At 37.8% G+C, this 20,055-nt stretch overlaps 1 protein-coding gene across 1 annotated transcript in view; it reads right to left on the bottom strand.

Annotated features, from left to right (window-relative positions):
* Dmd (dystrophin) overlaps positions 1-20,055 on the bottom strand; it is a 1,456,297-nt gene that overhangs the window by 327,713 nt on the left and 1,108,529 nt on the right. The window contains exon 47 of the mRNA XM_026777353.1: positions 1,784-1,930. Coding sequence (XP_026633154.1) covers positions 1,784-1,930 — 147 coding nt within the window. The remainder of the gene's footprint in view (positions 1-1,783; positions 1,931-20,055) is intronic.

Genomic DNA, 20,055 nt, shown 5'->3' with positions numbered 1-20,055 from the left:
CTAGACTGGATCATAAAGTCTTTGTTGTGGTGCTGTGGCTATACCTCCGGACATTCTGAGTAAGGATTCTACTACTTATAGAGTTGATTATTTGTTTGCTTTTTATTTTTGAGACAAGAGTCTCAGCATGTAGCTCTGGCTGTCCAGAAAAAATCACAATGTATACCAGACTGGCCTGGAATTTTCAGAGACTGTCTACCTCTGCCTCTCAAATGCTAGAATTAAAGGGTACATCACTATGTCTGGCCCGTGTAGTATTGATTTGCAAGAGATTTTCCTATCTTTCATAGTCTTTTGACCTCAGTAAAAAATTTGCAAGTAGCTGTCACAAATCGTGTACTACATTCTAAAACACAAATGTAGCACTCAACGTTTTACAAGAAAATTGAAAATTTATTCTAAGGGTGCTTGAATAGTACAAATTTGACCACTGGTTGCCTTTGGTCACTCATTAATTTAATTATATGTTCTTTAAATGAAAGATATTTTAAGGATGAAACTGATATGGTTTTAATAGTACTGAGCTATCATGAGGTCAATGGACATATAGAGGCACAGAGTCGTTTATTGGTATTGTTTCGCCTTAGTCAATGACACAAATATCTCAAGATTATTCATCATACTAGAATTAAATTATGTAAGATCTCAAGGGGTCTGGAATTTGAAACTTGTTTTTTAATAACAATCTAGTAATTCTTCAACTGGACTCTTCACACTCTCAAATAGACCATTGGTGACAGAATAACCTGGCTTATCATTTTCCCTATTAAAACTTTGACACTAAATTCTTTCAAACCTAGTTTTCTTTCAAGTCTCAGGAGTATATAATCTGTATCCTGTGAAATTGGAAAAGGAAAAATGAGTCTCTAATTTTATGACTAAACAAGTTTTATAGTTTGGAGGCATAACACAGCGTCCTTTGTAGAGGAAATATACCTTACCTCTATATCCATTTCTATGTTCCTATTGTAAAGACCAATGCTATTCTAAGAACTATGTGAATCAGCTCATTCAACATTATTGTATTTATGTTGGAGATGAAGGTACTGACAACCACAGAGGTTAAATGACACAAAAGACACACAGCTAATTAATCAGATCCCCAAATCTATGTATTATAATCACAGTAAAAACTGTAATAACACTGAGATTGAGAATGTATAGGGTACTGTAGCCCAAGTTCTGTTCCAATGACTAATTATACTTATTGTTGTGACATATTTATCATAACAAAAATCATCAATGTAGAAACTTATATTATCTTGTCTTCTAGAGGAAAGACTAAAACACAGAAAGATTCACTAAACTGTCTAAGATGCCACAGCAAGTAAATGACACCTGGGCCACATACCTATTCCCTATATTTACTATACAAACCTATAAAAAACCTACTTCTATGTGTGGATTGATGATAGTGATACTTGTTCGTAAGACAATTTAATACCATACTATTGATTCTTGTTTCAATTAGAATTTCAAAGGAAAGGATGTTTTCAGAATTCTAGCAATACCAGCACAAATGAATTGTCCACTACCAATTCAGTGCCTCCATTGTGGTTCACCACTGTCATTCATGCGATTACAAGCCATACTAGGCTGAAACTTGCTATGTAGAACAGGCTGGCCAGAAATTCACAGAGATTTGCCTGGCTCCACCTTGACGTGCTGAAATTAAGAGGATACATCATTACACGTGGAAAAGAGAATAACCTTTGTTGCTCCTTACAAACAAACTTTATGTACACGTCATTATCCTATGCCAAGGAGGCCAGAGCATGCCTACCTGCAGAAGCTTCCATCGGGTGTTCAGATCTTCCAGAGTGCTGAGGTTATAAGGTGAGAGCTGAATGCTCAAAGTGGTAAGCTGGCGAGCAAGGTCATTGACATGATTGACATTCTCTTTAAGAGGTGCAATTTCTCCCCGAAGTATCTATGAATTAGAAGATAAAAAAATAAATCAGGGATGGTAATGCTTCCAGAAGTTCCTTTATTATATAAGACTGTTTTGGCTATCCTGGGTTTTTTATTTTTCCATATAAAGTTGATTATTGTCCTCTCAAGATCTGTGAAGAATTTTGATGGGACCTTGATGGGATTGCATTGAATCTATAAATTGCCTTCGGTAGAATTGCCTTTTTTACTATGTTGATCCTCCCAATCCAAGAGCAAGGGAGATCTTTCCACTTTCTGGTATCCTCTTCAATTTCTTTCTTCAATTCCTTAAAGTTCTTGTCAAATAGATCTTTCACTTCCTTGGTTAGAGTTACCCCAAGATATTTTATGCTATTTGTGGCTATCATGAAAGGTGATGCTTCTCTGATTTCCCTCTCTGCTTCCATATCCTTTGTGTATAGGAGGGCAACTGATTTTTTGGAGTTGATCTTGTATCCTGCCACATTACTAAAGGTGTTTATCAGCTTTAGGAGTTCTTTGGTGGAGGTTTTGGGGTCGCTTATGTACACTATCATATCATCTGCAAATAATGAAAGTTTAACCTCTTCCTTCCCAATTTGAATCCCCTTGATCCCTTTATGTTGTCTTATTGCTATTGCTATACTGATGAATATTTTGCATATCACCATAGAACCTTCATCTGGCGATGGATGGAGATAGAGACAGAGACCCACACTGGAACACTGGACTGAGCTCCCAAAGTCCCAATGAGGAACAGAAGGAGGGAGAAGATGAGCAAGGAAGTCAGGACCAAGAGGGGTGCACCCACCCACGGAGACAGTGGGGCTGATCTATTGGGAGCTCACCAAGGCCAGCTGGATTGTGACTGGAAAAGCAGGGAATAAACCCGGACTCTCTGAATATGGTGGACAATAAGGGTTGTTGAGAAGCCAAGGACAATGGCACTGGGTTTTGATCCTACTTCTTGTTCTGGTTTTGTGGGGGCCTAGCCAGTTTGGATGTTCACCCTCCTAGACCAGGATGGAGGGGGGAGGACTTTGGACTTTCTACAGGGCAGGAAACCCTGACTGTTCTTCAGACTCGAGAGGGAGGGGGAGAGGAGTGGGGGGAGGGTGGGAGGAGTGGGAGGCTGGGAGGAGGCGGAAATTTTTTTTCTCAATAAAAAAAATCTTTAAAAAAAATAAATCAAAGAATTCTAGACATCTTGGAACTGTAAGACATCTTACTCTGTTTTGGGTGTAATGTCAGTGAGGTTCACTCTACAATCTGAAAGTGTTCATTTGTTAAAAAGCTAATATAATATCACTAGTGCATATAGACTGTAATCTCTCTGGCAATATTAGGGAATAGGCCTGTTTGAAATGTAAATTTTGAAATCAGTGCCTGTGGTGCTTTGGATGAGAATGGCCGCTAGAGACGCATATATTTGAATGCTTGGCCCTCAGTTGGTGGAACCGTTTGAGGCAGATTAGGAGGTCTTGTTGGAGAAGGTGTGTCCATGGGGTTGGGCTTTGTGGTTTCCAAAGACCATCCCATTCCAAGATAGCTCTCTCTGACTCTTGTTTGCAGATGGGATGCAAGCTCTCAGCTACTTCTCCAGGACTATACCTTCCTGCTGCCATGTGACCGGCCATGATGGTCGTAGGCTTGCCCTCCGAAACTTTTTTTTTTTCGAGACAGGGTTTCTCTGTAGCTTTGGTATCTGTCCCGGAACTAGCTCTTGTAGACCAGGCTGGCCTCGAACTCCCAGAGATCCGCCTGCCTCTGCCTCCCGAATGCTGGGATTAAAGGTGTGTGCCATCACCGCCCGGCGCCTCAGAAACTTTAAGCACCCAATAAACTACTTCTGGAAGTTGTCCTTAGTCATGGCATTTTGTTGCAGCAATAAATTGTAGCCAAGACAGTGTCCCTCTCAAAGAATCCTCAGACATGAAGCTAGCCCCTTTGATTAGGTGAGGAAGTAGCAAGAGGCAATAGTTACCAGACATATTTGCTAGTCACTTAAACTTGGACATCTTCACCCCCAAATGTGACAGAACTAGATTTCTGTTGTTTGTTATCACTCATTTATGGTACTTTCTTCTTTATTAGAAGCCCAGATAGGCTATCACACTAGGATGCATTAGTGTTACAGCATCATGTTCTAGTTCCTTGGTACATGATGCCTTGATAAGCATCACCCACACATACATTAATCTGTCTCCTACACAATGACCCTATGAAACCTGTACTTAGAGCATCCTCATTTTACCTTTGAGAGACTAAACTTGCAGGTTTTAAATTGTGCCAAAATTCTATAGGTAAAAATGTAACCTGGGATATATATTTGGATTTGGTTTCTTCAGAGTGCATATTCTTAATTACCACATTATGTTACTCAACACAAAATCTGGAATGACAATGTGACATGACCAGTAGAATGCTGCTAGATTCTAAATCCTATGTTTCAAGCAGCAAGGCATTCTTTACTTTTTACAATGAGAAGATAAACTAAATCATGCGAGTACATTCATCCTTTGTACCTACTACATGATAGATACTTTTATTTAGGGAGGAAGGTATTTTGTCAGCCTAGGAAGACTTTCTGCTCTCATGGTATTTTAGTCCTTGTTGCAGAGACTTTGGAAGGCTCCCATGGGGATTTTGGCTGTTTCTGAAGTTTGAAAGCAGCCGTCTCTGATGTGATGCATCATGAGGATCTATTGAACAGAACGCTATGCAGATATGCAGAGTAGAATATCATGCATCATAGCTACCCCATCGAGTTGGCATTTATGGATCTTTAACATGATGCATGACAACCAAATGTTCCAACGAATGACATCTAAGGGACAAACTCCCTCACTTAGGAGAACAGTTTATGTAATGTAATGTCTGTTCACAAGGACAGCATCACTGAGTTGACTCCCTGTTGGACTTGCTTGACCTGGGAGGTATTATTTCCCTGTCTGGTGCTCACTGTTTTTGTATAAAAACATTGTTTGTAATACCCACATCTATAGCCCTTATATTTCTTTTGATTTCAAATGGAAGCTGGTCTGTACATTCGAAATAAGGATGGCATTATCCTCAGATCAACCTGAATACCTGGCAACTAACGTCTACCATTTACAGAGAATAGAAGGCTCTTGAATTGCACTCAGATGAAATATAGCAAGATAGTCACTAAGATTTTTAGCAGAGGAAATGTAGATTTATTCAGAAAAAAATTAAAAAAAAGAACTCCCAAGAGGGAGAGGGTCACCAACAGAGGAATAATTTGAACTTAGCGTTTAGGTTTAGGACAGGGTCTTCCTATAGCCCAAGCTGGCCTTCAAATGCAAAGCAACCATCTTGCTTTATCCTACAAAGCAGGACTTCTGGTTTTAATATTTTTCAGACAGAGTCTCGGTATATAAACCTGGCTAGCCTGGAAGTCAACATGCAGACTGGACTGATTTTAAACTCACAGAGATTTACCTGCTTCTGTCTTCCAAGCATGAAGACTAAAAGTGTGTGCCACCATACCCAGCCCCTTCAGCTTTTAAAAATGGCCATTAAAATATACTAAAACCACAATTTCCTGTGGGGAGGCGAAAGTCTTAGTCTATGAGTGATGATCTTAACACCTGAAGAACAGGGTAATCTGTACTGAAATGTGTACGTTAACAGGGGAATGTTTGTTACTTACTATGTAAAAAATCTAAAAACCTTCTGTATTAGACACATTTTTACACATTGTATTGGTGGAATGACATTGGAATCACACTGAAATTGTAACAGTTCCTAGTAAAAGTTATTCCATTTCCTTAATAAGAAATACATTGTTTAAAAGCATCAGCACTAAGTGCCCAGGTAGAAAGGCCATTAACTCCTTTATATGGACATTTGTGTCTCTCAAGGGAATGATTCATAATTATTTTGTTTTCTGCAATGTAAAGGTTAGAAAACAGACTTCTGAAATGTCAATGGAAAAACCTGGATAAGGATGAAGATGGTTATGAAGTGCAACCAGATCCTTTTAGATTAACACAGAAATTACTAATTATCACAGATAAACATGAGGTTGAATGGGAAACAGGAACCACTGTGGAAACGGCAAGGTGCCAGCATGGCTCTCTGTAAGAAATAGTGAGGTGTTCAGTTTCTAAGTTATGTCATGCATAGGTTTCCGTTTTGATATGTAGTAGGCATGTTCCAATGCGTTGATTCTAATAATTTAATTTTTACTTTCTCTCTTCAAACCCTAGGAGCAATTAATACTGAATCATTTGAAGCTAAAAAGAAGGAAAAATTAATCTCCAGTCCTCTTTACCATTTCATTTTCCTTTTTTGGTTAAATTTTTTTATTAAAAATTTCCGCCTCCTCCCCGCCTCCCTTTTAGGGTTGGCAAGAGTCATTTTCCTTTTACAATATTCCTCTTTCCTTCTGTAAACTCTACGTCTTAGGGTGCTGTGGGAACATTTTGCTTCCTCCTCTGTACCAGTGATAGCTGACGATCCCTAAAGTGATCTACAAATAAGTAAAAATGCTTGCAGTGCCTGAGTGTGGTTATTTCTTCTCCTCTCATTAGTTTAGATGTTAGTTGCTTGTACATTTCAGCTGTCTTTTGTATGCATGTCTACAAACCTGCTCTCATCAATACTACAATCATAATTTAATTAGCAATTTCCAAAATCAAAGGAACATTTTAAGAGGAAAAAAAAGGCTACTGTTGCTTGAGAAGGGGTCTAAGCACTTTACAAGACTTGCTTCACAAAGAAAAATAGAAGTAAACATTGTCAATTAGGTAAGTGTAGATGAGGCTCCAGTCAAAAATTAGGGAAGCAACTCTAAGAATTTAGAAGTCTGAGATCAGAATGCTCCCCATGTTTTCTGATGCATTCTCTCTACACTAAAGAAACCAGAACTGGAAATCAAACAGATTGCTTTATCAGTGGGCCTTGTGGAGGACCCCAACCAGTGTATGTCCACTCAAAGAGTCTTCACAGAGTCTTCACACACAAGCAAAACACTTGTGACGATTTAAATTTAAAAAGTCTAAGCGAAGTTTTTATTCTGATCTGTATTTAACTCTATTTTTGTATTAACTGCTCATCTATAGTTCTTAATCGAATCAGAAGAGGGAACAGCGATTATAGATTATTTACTACTTGTGACTTTCTATAACTGTTATTATATTAGGTTTGGCGGTAAGTCTATTTACCAGGTGAAACATCTCACCAACCTCACAGAAGCTTTTCAAATGTCTTTTTATCCACAATTTACTACTACTACTACTACTACTACTACTACTACTACTACTACTACTACTACTACTACTACTACTACTACTACTACTACTATTACTATTGAGGCAGGCTATTCCTGTGTATTTCAGGCTAGTCTAGAAATTATTATGCAGCCTTTGTTGGTGTGAAACACATAATTCCTCTTTCTTAGCCTCTTGAATGCTGAAAATTTTGACAGGAAGAAATTCATTGATCAGGTGGCAGTCCAGGAGCTGCCTTTGGCTTCTGCCCCCTTGACTTCCCTGTCATGGTGGAATGTACCATTGAACTGTGAACCAAAAAGAAATCTTTCCTCCTCTTTTCAGGGTATTTTGTCATGGTAACAGGAAAAGGAACTAATTTCACTATGTAAAGTGTCAATGCAGGCGCGACATATTTTAAAGAGATCTAACATTGGGTTAGAATATACTTCAGCTATAGGGATTTTAATATTATATACCTAAATTTATGTTTAAATTATTAATACTGCCCGTAAAATGCCAAAAAGTACAGTTAACTCTAAGCAGTATGATGTATTATGTGACTTCCACTAGGTTTTATTCTAGTTTGGAACTTGTAAGTGAGAAAATATCGAAGGGAGCCACTAGACTCTGGGTTTCTTTGAAAGACTTTAACATCTGGAATATGCTTTCCATAAAAGAGCAAACAAAGACATATTTTATTATGACTAGTTTAATGCAAGTCGAATTTTCACTTCATTAAATGTTTAGTTATAAATACAAAATTGCTGATTTAGAATGATATATAAATTTGATATGTCAAGTTATTCTTTTTAAAAAGTTAAATTACCTGTCATATTTTTGTTTATCTTTATGTAGTTAAAGACTTTTCAAGTATGTTTGAAATTATAGTCATCAACCTATTGTGAAAAAAGAAAGGAATTGTCTCTTATCAAAGAAATGTTTGTGAGGAAGTAATTTTGATTTGACAGTTAAGAAATTCTATCTGCTCTAAGACATAGGTCACTTTGGACGATAAGAATAAGTTGAGGGAGGGCGGGAGGAAGTGTGTGTGTGTGTGCGTGTTTGCACAACCAAACACGTGCATGTAGAGGCTAGATGAAGATGTTGAAAGATTTTTTTTTATTATTGTCTGTCTATTTTTTGAAAGGGGTCCCTCACTGAGTCTGAAGGTCAGTATTTTGGCTATGATAGTTGGCATTGGTATCTACCTGACTTTATTCCCCAGAACTCTGGTTACAGGAACATGGTGTCATCTGGCCTCTGTGTGGGTGCTGAGAATCTGAGCTCAGGTCCTCTTGTTTTTATACCAAGTGTTCTTCCCCACAGAGCCCTTTCCCTAGCCTCAAGAATTCTATTTCAAGAGCCTTTGTTTATTCTGTAAAATTGTGGAGTAACAGAGTAGGTATAGTATGCATGGTGTGTAATAAATATTTGCTGAATTTGAAGATGAATGTAGATCAAGTGGGGGGGTCATATAAACCAGTTTTAAAAGAGATGGTGAGAGGGAGTTGACCTATGAAATGCAATGAGTTTTCTAGATAGCACAGAGAGTCTTTTTGAGGCTGAGGATCAAAATGTTTTAGCAGAATCAATCTGTTCTAATTCCCTTTTCCAGCAATGTTCCATTTGAGAAAGAAGAAAACAGTTGATCCGTGTTTAAGGTTTTGTCAGATGATTGTGGCACAAATACTTAGGGATAAGGGTGTTTCAATTTTAGACAGAATGTGATTGAAATACAGACTGTGGAATCTAAACTGGATTAGGAGGAAAGTAAGGCAAGATGAGGCTTGTAGATACAAAGAAAATAGAAGTGTCAATTGTGGATGCCCAAGATAAGGTAAGAGAGGCCAAAGCAGGAGTAGCTGTACAAATAAGCCAGAAGGGAAGGAAAGAGTGGGCTGCTCAATAAGCTCTCCATATACATAATACATATGCTTAGCTTATATATGTAAACAGCATATATATATGTCTTTATTTGTTGTGGGATATTTGTGCACTGTGTGAAGATATAGTGCTGTGATTCGTTTGATAAAAAGCTCAATGGCAAAACTAGACAGAAGGTATAGGCTGTATTTCCAGTTAGAGAAAGGAAGAGCAGGAGAAATGTAGGCATATGGAACGATGCAAGGAGACACAGAGGAAGCAGGATGGGCAGCCCATGACAGAATGTAGATTAATAAAAATGGGTTAGTTTAAATTGTAAGAGCTATAAGCTATATTAGTTTTAAACCCAAGGCCAAGTTTTTATAATTACTATCTCTGTGTATGACAAATGTCTCTGTAGTTAAGAAATGAAAGAGTAACTAACAATATTTTTTTTTCTCTACAAGAAAACCATACTGAATAATTGTTTGTGAACCAAGATCCTGAAAAACTATAGTCCAAACATTCAGGATGTTAGAAAAAGTAGGGCACAGCTGAAGCAAAGCTAGGCACACAGCTTTTGATGCCCAGTGTTGTAGGTCAGGCTTCAGGGAAGCAAAGAGTTAGATAGGGAGAAGGAGAAGGAGAGAAACAGGAAGAGAGATGGGAAAGCTAAAGCAGATATGGTCCCATTTGGAGAGCTTATCCTCAGGAGCTTTGATGTACAGATTAGACTGTGGTGGGACACATGTCTAAACAAAGGTACTATTTTCTTTCACCTCTCATGGTTTTAAGAAAGACAAGATGGGTAGAAAGACTTCCTTTTGACTGAGGGATCTTTTTTGGAAAAGGATTACCTCCTGTGCCTTCAGCATTTAACATTCAGGGGAAGGCGTACACCAGGTCAGTGAAGGAATCTGGCTGGACCACTGGCAGCAGTCAATATACCAACTAAATTCATCTAACTAGGTGTTCTCCATGACCGGAGGCACCTTTTCTTCATATTTCCCCATCCCAAGATATTTTTCATGTGAACTCTCATTTCTGACACTATGAGGCTGGCTCAGAGCTTCAACAAAATGGATGTATTATCTTTTACATAATGTTGAATACTTTGTTTCTTCTAAATTTTGAAGGACAGACTAGAACAATGAGAGATGAGTCAGTGTACAGGCTACATGAGCTCAACCCCGTCTTTAGTATCACATTTTTCTCTGGTAGAGACGCTCTTGACAATAAATTATGCCAAAGAAGCATGTATTAAAAAATAGAATTACAATTGTATTCCATCACAGTATCATTTTTTATTTTAGTAGCCTGAAGGCAAAATATAATGTGGTTTCATTGTCTCCCTTGCATTCAGTTTTCAGGACCATTGCAAACTTTTATATTTGGGCATGATAGCTTTTGACAAGCAAACTTAATAAGTACATAAATAATAAAACAGAATAAAAACTAATGATCTAGGTGTAGCATAATCAGGACAACATAGGGAAGGTTAAATTAAACAAATAGAGAAATAAATGTAAAGTTTGTTGACATGAAGAAAATTTCATGTACTTATTTCCCAAGCAATTATCAGTAATTATATTTTTACTGAACTCAGACTCAGCATGATTCCAAATTTGTGATACTAGAATAGTAGAAATTGGTGGCTGTATGTTTTAAGTTTGCAATATAGAACCAGTTTTTACAAATGAGAAAGAATCTTTCTCCTCTTTTAATGTTATTGAAAATAGTCCACACCCACACATAAAATTTTCTTTTGAAGATTTTACTTTTTGCATTGACTGCAGTTTGAGATTGAGCCTCACTGTAGAGCGCAGATGTGAACTTGTGGTCCTCCTCTATCAGCCTGCACATTCTTCATCTGCCATGTCTTAGAGGCTTCCATGAAGACTTAAACCCAGTGGGATTTTGTTTATTGGTTTTTTTTTTTCAGACAGGGTTTCTCTGTAGCTTTGGAGCCTGTCCTGGAACTATCTCTTGTAGATCAGGCTGGCCTCAAACTCACAGAGATCTGACTGCCTCTGCCTCCCAAGTGCCTAAATTAAAGGTGTGCACCACCACTGCCTGGCAAACCCAGTGTTTTTTAAAACAAAGACCAAAGCATATATTTACGCTTCAATAGCAATCGTCTTCTTAAAATATCTTGGGTACAAAATTCAAGAAGTCCTTGTTTTTTACTGCTGAGTAGTACTCTAATATGTATATATTCCATACTTTCTTCATCCATTCTTCCGTTGAAGGGCATCTAGGTTGTTTCCAGGTTCTGGCTATTACAAACAATGCTGCTATGAACATAGTTGAGCATATACCTTTGTTGTATACTCAAGGGCATCACAAGACCTTGGGATTTCAGTCCGGTGCTCCAATGTGGGTCTCTGTCTCTGTCTCTGTCTCCTTTCATCGCCTGATGAAGGTTAATATCCAGGAGGATGCCTATATGTTTTTCTTTGGGTTCTCCTTCTTATTTAGCTTCTCTAGTACCACCAATTATAGGCTCAATGTCCTTTATTTATGGCTAGAAACCCATTATTAGTGAGTACATCCCATGTTCCTCTTTTTGGGCCTGGCTTACCTAACTCAGGATAGTGTTTTCTATTTCCGTCCATTTGCATGCAAAATTCAAGAAGTCATTGTTTTTTTACTGCTGAGTAGTACTCTAATATGTATATATTCCACACTTTCTTCATCATTATTCCATTGAAGGGCATCTAGGTTGTTTCCAGGTTCTGGCTATTACAAACAATGCTGCTATGAACATAGTAGAGCATATACTTTTGTTGTATGATAAGGCCTCTCTTGGGTATATTCCCAAGAGTGGTATTGCTGGGTTCAGGGGTAGACAAAATTAGAATTTTGCATGCAAATGGATGGAAATAGAAAACACTATCCTGAGTGAGGTAAGCCAGACCCAAAAAGAGGAACATGGGATGTACTCACTCATATTTGGTTTCTAGCCATAAACAAAGGACATTGAGCCTATAATTAGTGGTCCTAGAGAAGCTAAATAAGGAGAACCCAAAGAAAAACATATAGGCATCCTCCTGAATATTAACCTTCATCAGGCGATGAAAGGAGACAGAGACAGAGACCCACATTGGAGCACCAGACAGAAATCTCAAGGTCCAAATCAGGAGCAGAAGGAGAGAGAGCACGAGCAAGGAACTCAGGGCCATGAGGGGTGCACCCACACATTGAGACAATGAGGATGTTCTATCAGGAACTCACCAAGGCCAGCTGGCCTGGGTCTGAAAAAGCCTGGGATAAAACCGGACTCGCTGAACATAGTGGACAATGAGGACTACTGAGAACTCAAGAACAATGGCAATGGGTTTTTGATCCTACTGCACGTACTGGCTTTGTGGGAGCCTAGGCAGTTTGGATGCTCACCTTACTAGATCTGAATGGAAGTGGGTGGTCCTTGGACTTCCCACAGGGCAGGGAACCCTGATTGCTCTTTGGGCTGACAAGGGAGGGGGACTTGATTGGGGGAAGGGGAGGGAAATGGGAGGCGGTGGTGGGGAAGAGACAGAAATCTTTAATAAATAAACAACAACAACAACAACAAAGATTTACTGCTGGGCCAGGTGGTGTATAACTTTAGTCCCCAAACCTGGGAAGCAGAGGTGGTCAGATCTCTGTGAGTTCAAGGCTAGCAAGGTCTATGTAGTGAGTTCCAGGTTTCACAGAGGAACCCGGGCAAAAATGATTCATTTTTGTGTATGTGTGTTTGTCTGTTTGTATATGTTGATGCTCATGAAGGCAGAAGAGAGTGCTGAATCCTCTCCTCTTGATGGCTGTGACCTGGACAACTTGGGTGCTCAGAAGCAAATTCAGGTCCTCTGAAAGTGCATCCAGTGTCTTAACCACTGAAACATCGCTCCAGCTTTACCGCATAATTTGAGAATGAGAAATAGGACATCATTTACCATAGGGGAACGACTGTAACTAAGTTGAGTTTTTTCATTATTTTGTGTGTACTTCATGTGTGTACACATGTATAATGTGTGAGGGTGAAGCCACCTTTGTTTGCACATGCAGAAGCCAAAGGTCAGTCAGTATCAGTGACTTTCTTCAATCAACCTGAAGCTTGTTGTTTCCAATAGGTTGGTTCTCTCAGCAAGCTCCCAGGGTTCTCTTCTCTTTGCCTCCTTAGTGCTCGGGTTCTAGATATGTGCTGTCACACCAGGCTTTTTTACACTAGTGCTGAGGATTCAAGCCTAGGTTCACATGCTTGCAGAACAAGGATTTGCCCACTGAGCCATAACGCCAGTCCCAGGCTTACCAGGTTTTTAACAACAACAACAACAATAACAAACCAAACCAGCTGAAAAATCTTAGTTACTTCAATTTCCTTGGATGTTTAATTCTGTAGTCCAAAGTCTGGTTGCTAATTATTTCTCCTTTATAAAAAAAGCAAGCAAACAAACAAACTAAATAAACAAACAAAGCCATTTGAAGCATTCTACATCTTTCTAACGACACAATTAAAACTAATAAAAGGTAGTTCATGACTGTTTTACAGAAGCTAATTGCAAAATATGCACAATTAAAATAAAAGGGTTTGTAATGAGTATAAACAAATCATTTATGCAGGCCATGCTTTAGGCTGCTAAGGAAACGGGGGGGGGGAAGCCAGTATTTTATTTCTGAGAAATTTTAATTATATGTGATAACACATAAAGCAAATGGAAGTTAATGAACATTTATTAACGTATTTAAAGTAAGTAATAATCTATAAACCATTAAAAAAATTAACCACCAAGAAGGTATTGCTAGTTGATGGCGGCTGAGGGATAGTCACTTCATTAGGGGTATGGTCACTAGTATATGGCTCATGCTGCAATAGATAGTCCTGCTTCCGTGTGCATATGGACAGCCTAATTGAGTTCAGTGGGTTAAAAACAAAGACACTATGTTGGGAAGATGTGTTGAGGTGGGGAACTCAGAGGAGTTTGGAGGAAGAGTGGGGGTTGATATGATCAATATACATCGAATAAATGCATGAAAAATACATTCATGCCAGGAATTTATCTTTTGATTTCAAAAAGATTTATTTTATAATTTTATTTATTTATTTATTTATTTATTTATTTATTTATTTATTTAGTGTGTGTGTGTGTGTGTGTGTGTGTGTGTGTGTGTGTGTGTAGGTACCAGAGAGATGACAGATGTCCTGGACCTGGTGATGTGAGTTGAACTTGGGTCCTCTGAAGAGCAGCAAATGTTCTTACCTGACAAAGCATCTCTTCTGCTTCACATTTATGAAATTCTCAATGAATAAATTAAAAATATCAACCACAGGGACAGTCATCGGCACACTCAGAAGTTATTTTAGGCAGGTGCTAGCTTTGTGTTTACAAGTCTTTTCTTTATTTTGAGGGCTAAGTATGGAACCCAGAGGTTGATGCATGCTAAGCCAGGGCTCTACCACTTCAGCAAGCTTTTCAAACTTGCAAACATTTCATGATCCACGAAACAGTTCTTTCTATTATTGTGGTTGAGTAGAGATACATATGGTCTGGCTCCTTTCCTTCTCCTTATAGCTCAAAATATCAGTTTATCACACTGGTTCTCAAATAATTCAAAAAGCATCACAACAATGATGGTTTGTTAACACAGTCTACTGAGTTCCACTCATTGTTTTTTATTCAGTAGTCTGAGAGGAGCCTGAAAATCCGACATTTCTGTTATAACAAGAACATAAAAGACACTAAGCTCTGAAATCTCACTGATCTTATTCTTGACGTAGTTCCTATAGGTGTATGGTTCCGCCTACTTGGAGTTGAACATTTCTGTTGTCTAGCTGGTTCCCATTCATTTACATTAAATCTGATCCTTAACCTAAATACTACAACCACAAGTTCATTCCTGGTTGTTCAACCTAAAGTAAGTGTCCTGGTTTTTTTTTTTTTCTCACTTTTTCCACTCCACTCTTCAAGTTCCAAGTAAGTATTTTCTTGCCTGTTTATTCACTAGTGGTTATTTCCCAAGATATGAAAGTTTATTAAGGGAAGTCAACTCTACACATCTTTTCCAACAGGATAGTTCTGTAACTGGTATATGAAAATCATCAATACTTGCGTAGCAAATAATAAGTAGGGGTTAGGGATATAGTATAGTAGTACAGAATTCGCAAGGCTCTAGTTTCTACTCTCTACCCTGGAAGAAAAAGAAACAAATCTTTAAAAAATTGGGCACGCTTGCTTAATTACTAACCATGTAGACCAATAGGTATTGTCAAACTGCTCAGAAACAGTTTGCTGCATAAGTCATATAAGAAACATGACCATTGGCTTTGAGATCCCTATCTGCTTTTTTCTCTTTCTATGCCTACCAGTTGATTTTATGTTGGAAACATGTTTAGCAACCATTTTCCAAAGAATTGCTACCATTTTAAAATCAAAGATACAAAGCTTCACTTTGGTATCGACTAGGAATTACTTCATAAAATGAAACAAACGGAAATATGAGTGAGTGACCTATTTAAGGAACATGCATTATGGTGTTGCTGTTACAACCTGGTACATCCTCTAAAGTATCTTTTTTGTTTGTTTTGAGACAGTTTTAGCCTATCCTGGCCTGGAACTTATTATGTAGCCCACACTGACCTTGAATTTGTGGTAATCCTCCTGTCTCAACTTCCCCAAGCTGGGATTGCAGGCCTGTGTGATTATACCTTACTTGGATGGTACTTTAACAAGGCTACACACACACACACACACACACACACACACACACACAAATAAAACTAAAAAAAGTAGAATACTATGAGTCAGGATCACTATGTTGAGTTGTGTGATGGTTTGAATGAAAATGTCCCCATAGACTCATAGAGAATGTCACTATTAGGAGATATGTCCTAGATGCAGGAGGCGTGGCCTTGTTGGAGGACGTATATCACTGGGGGTAGACTTTTAGACTTCAGAAATGCAAGCCAGGGCTAACTGTCTTTTCTTGCTGCCTGTGGATCCAGATGTAGAACTTGAACCTACCTCTCTAATATTATGTTTACCTGCATGTTGCCATGCTGCCTGCCTTGTAGATAACTGACTAAACCTCTCAACCTTTAAACCAGCTCCAATTTAATGTTTCCCTATATAAGAGTTTCTATAGTCATGCTATCTTTTCACAGCAATAGAAACTTTAACTAAGACAAGTTATTTAATAAAACCCAATTGAAATAAAATCTTGGCATCTGTACTGAATTGGTAAACCTTGACAGGGACTAGGAATCTCTGAGAAAAGTATGACTTTCTCTACTTTGGCCAAAGAGGTCCTTCAGAGAACTGGAACTTTCAGTGCTGGTTGAGATTCTAGTTCTTCTCTGCTGCTGGTGGGTTCCTCACATCCCAGTTCTTTCACCTCCATCCCTTTGCTCTTGATCATTTTAGGGTTTTCCATAAAGACAGTGATTAAGTAGCATTATTATCTGGGAGACCACTAAATATTAGATTGCAGCAAATGCTACTTACAAATCTTTTCCAAGCAATGGTTATGTGTTAGAGGGGAAAATAACAAAGGAAACTTCAATATTGTTTTAAAGATGAGTGAGTCAATCTAGTGTATTCTTCCTTCTTTTACTCTACCTATGATTAGTTGAGTATAGTATATGTCGGTACCAAAAATAAAAAGTCTCTCTCTCTCTCTCTCTCTCTCTCTCTCTCTCTCTCTCTCTCTCTCTCTCTCTCTCACACACACACACACACACACACACACACACACCCCAGTTTGGATAGGGTCAGGGATACTATATGAAGCAGAGGATAATAGGTGCATCCTTTGTAGAGCCACAGGCCAGAATCATATCTCAGGACGCTGCCTCTTTGGAGCTGACTCCTCATATTATTCCAGGACTACCTGTCTTTCCTCACTCTTTTACTACGCAAAGTAAGGTCTTCTTGAACTAGACATTGCAATGTAGTATATGGAACTGACGCAGAAAGACAAAGAATGTATAAAAGAAGGATAGATATACATTCAGAGTTTAAACAGTAGGTAGGAAGTCATAATGCATATTTGAGAAAGAATAAATCATTTTTGTAACGAATTATGAATTGAAGAGCTGTGGTAAAAGATTAATTTGGGGCATTTTCTTAGACCATAATTGTAATCAGTCTTCATTAAATTTGCCTTCGCAAAGTAGACAATGAAACTTTTTGCAAAAGGAAATGAATGACATATTGTCTAACTCCTGTAGTCCAGTGTAATCACGAATTTGGTTGAAAAATCCGTGCTATATCTACTGTGTACTATACGCGTATGTACTATGCATATACTATCTATTCAATGCACTTTCAACAGTCTCATAATCATTACCAGAGAAAGCAGAAAATTCAGTGGTATATTATAAAATATTGTATGGGGTAGAGAGATAGTCCAGCAATTAAGATCAGATCACTTGCTGCTCTTGCAGGGCACCTGAGTCTGGTTCCTTGCATCCACTCAGTGGCCATTAATCATGCGCAACTACAGTTACAGAGCATCCGATGTCCATTTATGGCCTTTGTGAGTACCAGGCATGCACATTCTGCAGACATACATGCAGGCAATGACTCATAAGCATAAAATCAAATACATAAAATAAATAATTCATGATAGGAGAAATTGTGTTATGGGGTTAAGAAAGTGCAAATAAGGATGCTCAGGTATGTTAGGAGAGAACCACTAAGTAAATAAGTAAATTTATTCCGAGAGAGGAAAAGTAGTGGCATTTCAAATGTATTTTAATAAGTAAAGAAAACCTGAAGATCTGAAAAGCAAAACAGCCAGCCTCTGGCTCTTACCACGACCTCAGTCTGAAGTGGTGTCTGAGAGCTGTCTCGCCCCATCTTATATTACTCTCTAGGGCTGGGATCAAAGGCATGCACCACTGGGATTAAAGGCATGTACCACCCTATTTCTCTGGCAACTGGGAATAAAGGTGTGTGTCACTATGACTATTGAGATTAAAGGTGTGTGTTATCATAATCTGTTTTGTAAACTAACCAGTGGGACTGTTTTACTCTAAGATCTTTAGAAAGTCTTTATTTATTAAAATACATTTGAAATGCTACTACAAGGAAATATCAGAAAATTCATGACCCTCTGAAGAGAGCATGTTCATCTACAAAATATTGTGGCAATAACTCTAGTTCATGAACATTTTAAAGAGGAGGAAGAAGTCACAATGCATCATTCCTATAGATAAGCAAAACGTAACATTGGGCAGAAGCAGGATGGTAGCAAAAGGGAGCAAGCTATCCACAAACACATCTTTAAGGGCTTTAGGAAGTTTAAAGGGAATAGTCCCTTGTTATTTTATGTATATTTGTTTATATAATCATTTATTCTAAACAAGGAATGGAATGTCTGTTGTATGCCAGGAATAGTCCAGTTGCTGGGGATAGCGCTGCATGATCACAAGTCCTTGTGATTTATAAGCTTAACTGTTATGTCTATTTTCTCATATAACAATAGCTATTCTTATGTAAGTTTATAAAGAAACAAATAGCAAGGTAATGTATGTATAGCTATAAGATGTAACATTATTTTGTCAAGAAAATACACAAAAGTGAAGTAATGCATGTGTGTGTGTGTGAGAGAGAGAGAGAGAGAGAGAGAGAGAGAGAGAGCGAGCGAGAGAGAACATTGCAAAGAGATGCTTCATCTCATTAAAACAAATTAAGGAGAAGCTACATCTGTATGTATGAGTAATGGTTAATAAAGGAATTGAAGGCTGTGAGTTACTTGCACAATATATTACACCTACTTTGCTTTATAATGGGAATCTTCATTTAATTTTGGCTTGATGTGGAAGGCACTCACTATTGACACAAATCAGATCTTTTTGTGAATTTGATTTTCCATTCAATATATTATCAACTTAGAAATGCTAAAACAGAAATGAACTGAAGACGAATGTCAGTTTTCTAAGAACTGAGATTAAATAATATATGGAAAATGGGTGAAAAGGATTACAAAATGTTCTTCAATATTAGCTTTCACTTGAAGATTATTGTAGCTTCTATATTTAATTAGTGTTTTGAGACATTCCAAAGTGGCTTTATCTCTTACAAATGAAACAATAAAGCAAGATAGGCAACTTCTTAAAGTCAAATGAAATGAGCATACAATAAATTTTCTTCATTCACACCTATACAACTGCATGTTTAAAAGTTAAATCAGTAAACTTGTTTAATAATGGCTTGTTTTCATTTCATTATATTCTGAGGCTGCAAAGAAAGTTTTAAGGGTTCACTTCTGAGCAATGTTAGCACTACAGATTTACTACCAGCTGTTATTTCTGCCTTCGTTAACATACTTGTATATTGAATTGAGAGTTCACCCAGTTTTTCTTCATTTTCAACATGTAACTGAAGACTTCAACTTATAAGAAAATATTTCGATTTTTCTGATTCCATCTTAAGACAATATGAAAATTCACATCTTGCTGTAGTCTGTTATGACAATTGCTATCATGATAATGCCCAGTTGGATGTATGCAAATTAAAAATAAATTATTCATTCCATAAATATGTCTACGTGTTATATGTCTATGGAATGTATTCAGATATAACCTTTATGACAAAATATCAAGTACATTCCAAAGGTCTGTAAGCTAACAAGAACAAGGGATCTTATGCTGATTTGTTTTTTTTTAAAGATTTATTCATTTATTATGTATACAACATTCTGCTTTGATGTATGCCCACACACCAGAGGAGGGCGCCAGATCTCAGTACAGATGGTTGTGAGCCACCATATGGTTGCTGGGAATTGAACTCAGGACCTCTGGAAGAGCAGCCAGTGCTCTTAACCTCTGAGCCATCTCTCCAGCCCTATGCTGATTTGTTTAGCCACATTTAAAGCATTTTTACCTGAAATAGAATTATATCATAGCCATCCTTCTTTTCCTCTATTCAGCTCCTCCCAGCTACCCTCTTCTAAACCCTTTTCATATTTTCCCTAGTATTAAGTTGACAGCCCCTTTTACTTTGATTATTATTGGTGTGTGTGTGTGTGTGTGTGTGTATGTACATATATATATATATATATA

Source organism: Microtus ochrogaster, unplaced genomic scaffold (assembly GCF_000317375.1).
Source record: "Microtus ochrogaster isolate Prairie Vole_2 unplaced genomic scaffold, MicOch1.0 UNK58, whole genome shotgun sequence".
Lineage (NCBI taxonomy): Eukaryota > Metazoa > Chordata > Mammalia > Rodentia > Cricetidae > Microtus > Microtus ochrogaster.
Note: the sequence above shows the minus strand (reverse complement) of the source record. Positions and strands in the feature narration are given on the sequence as shown.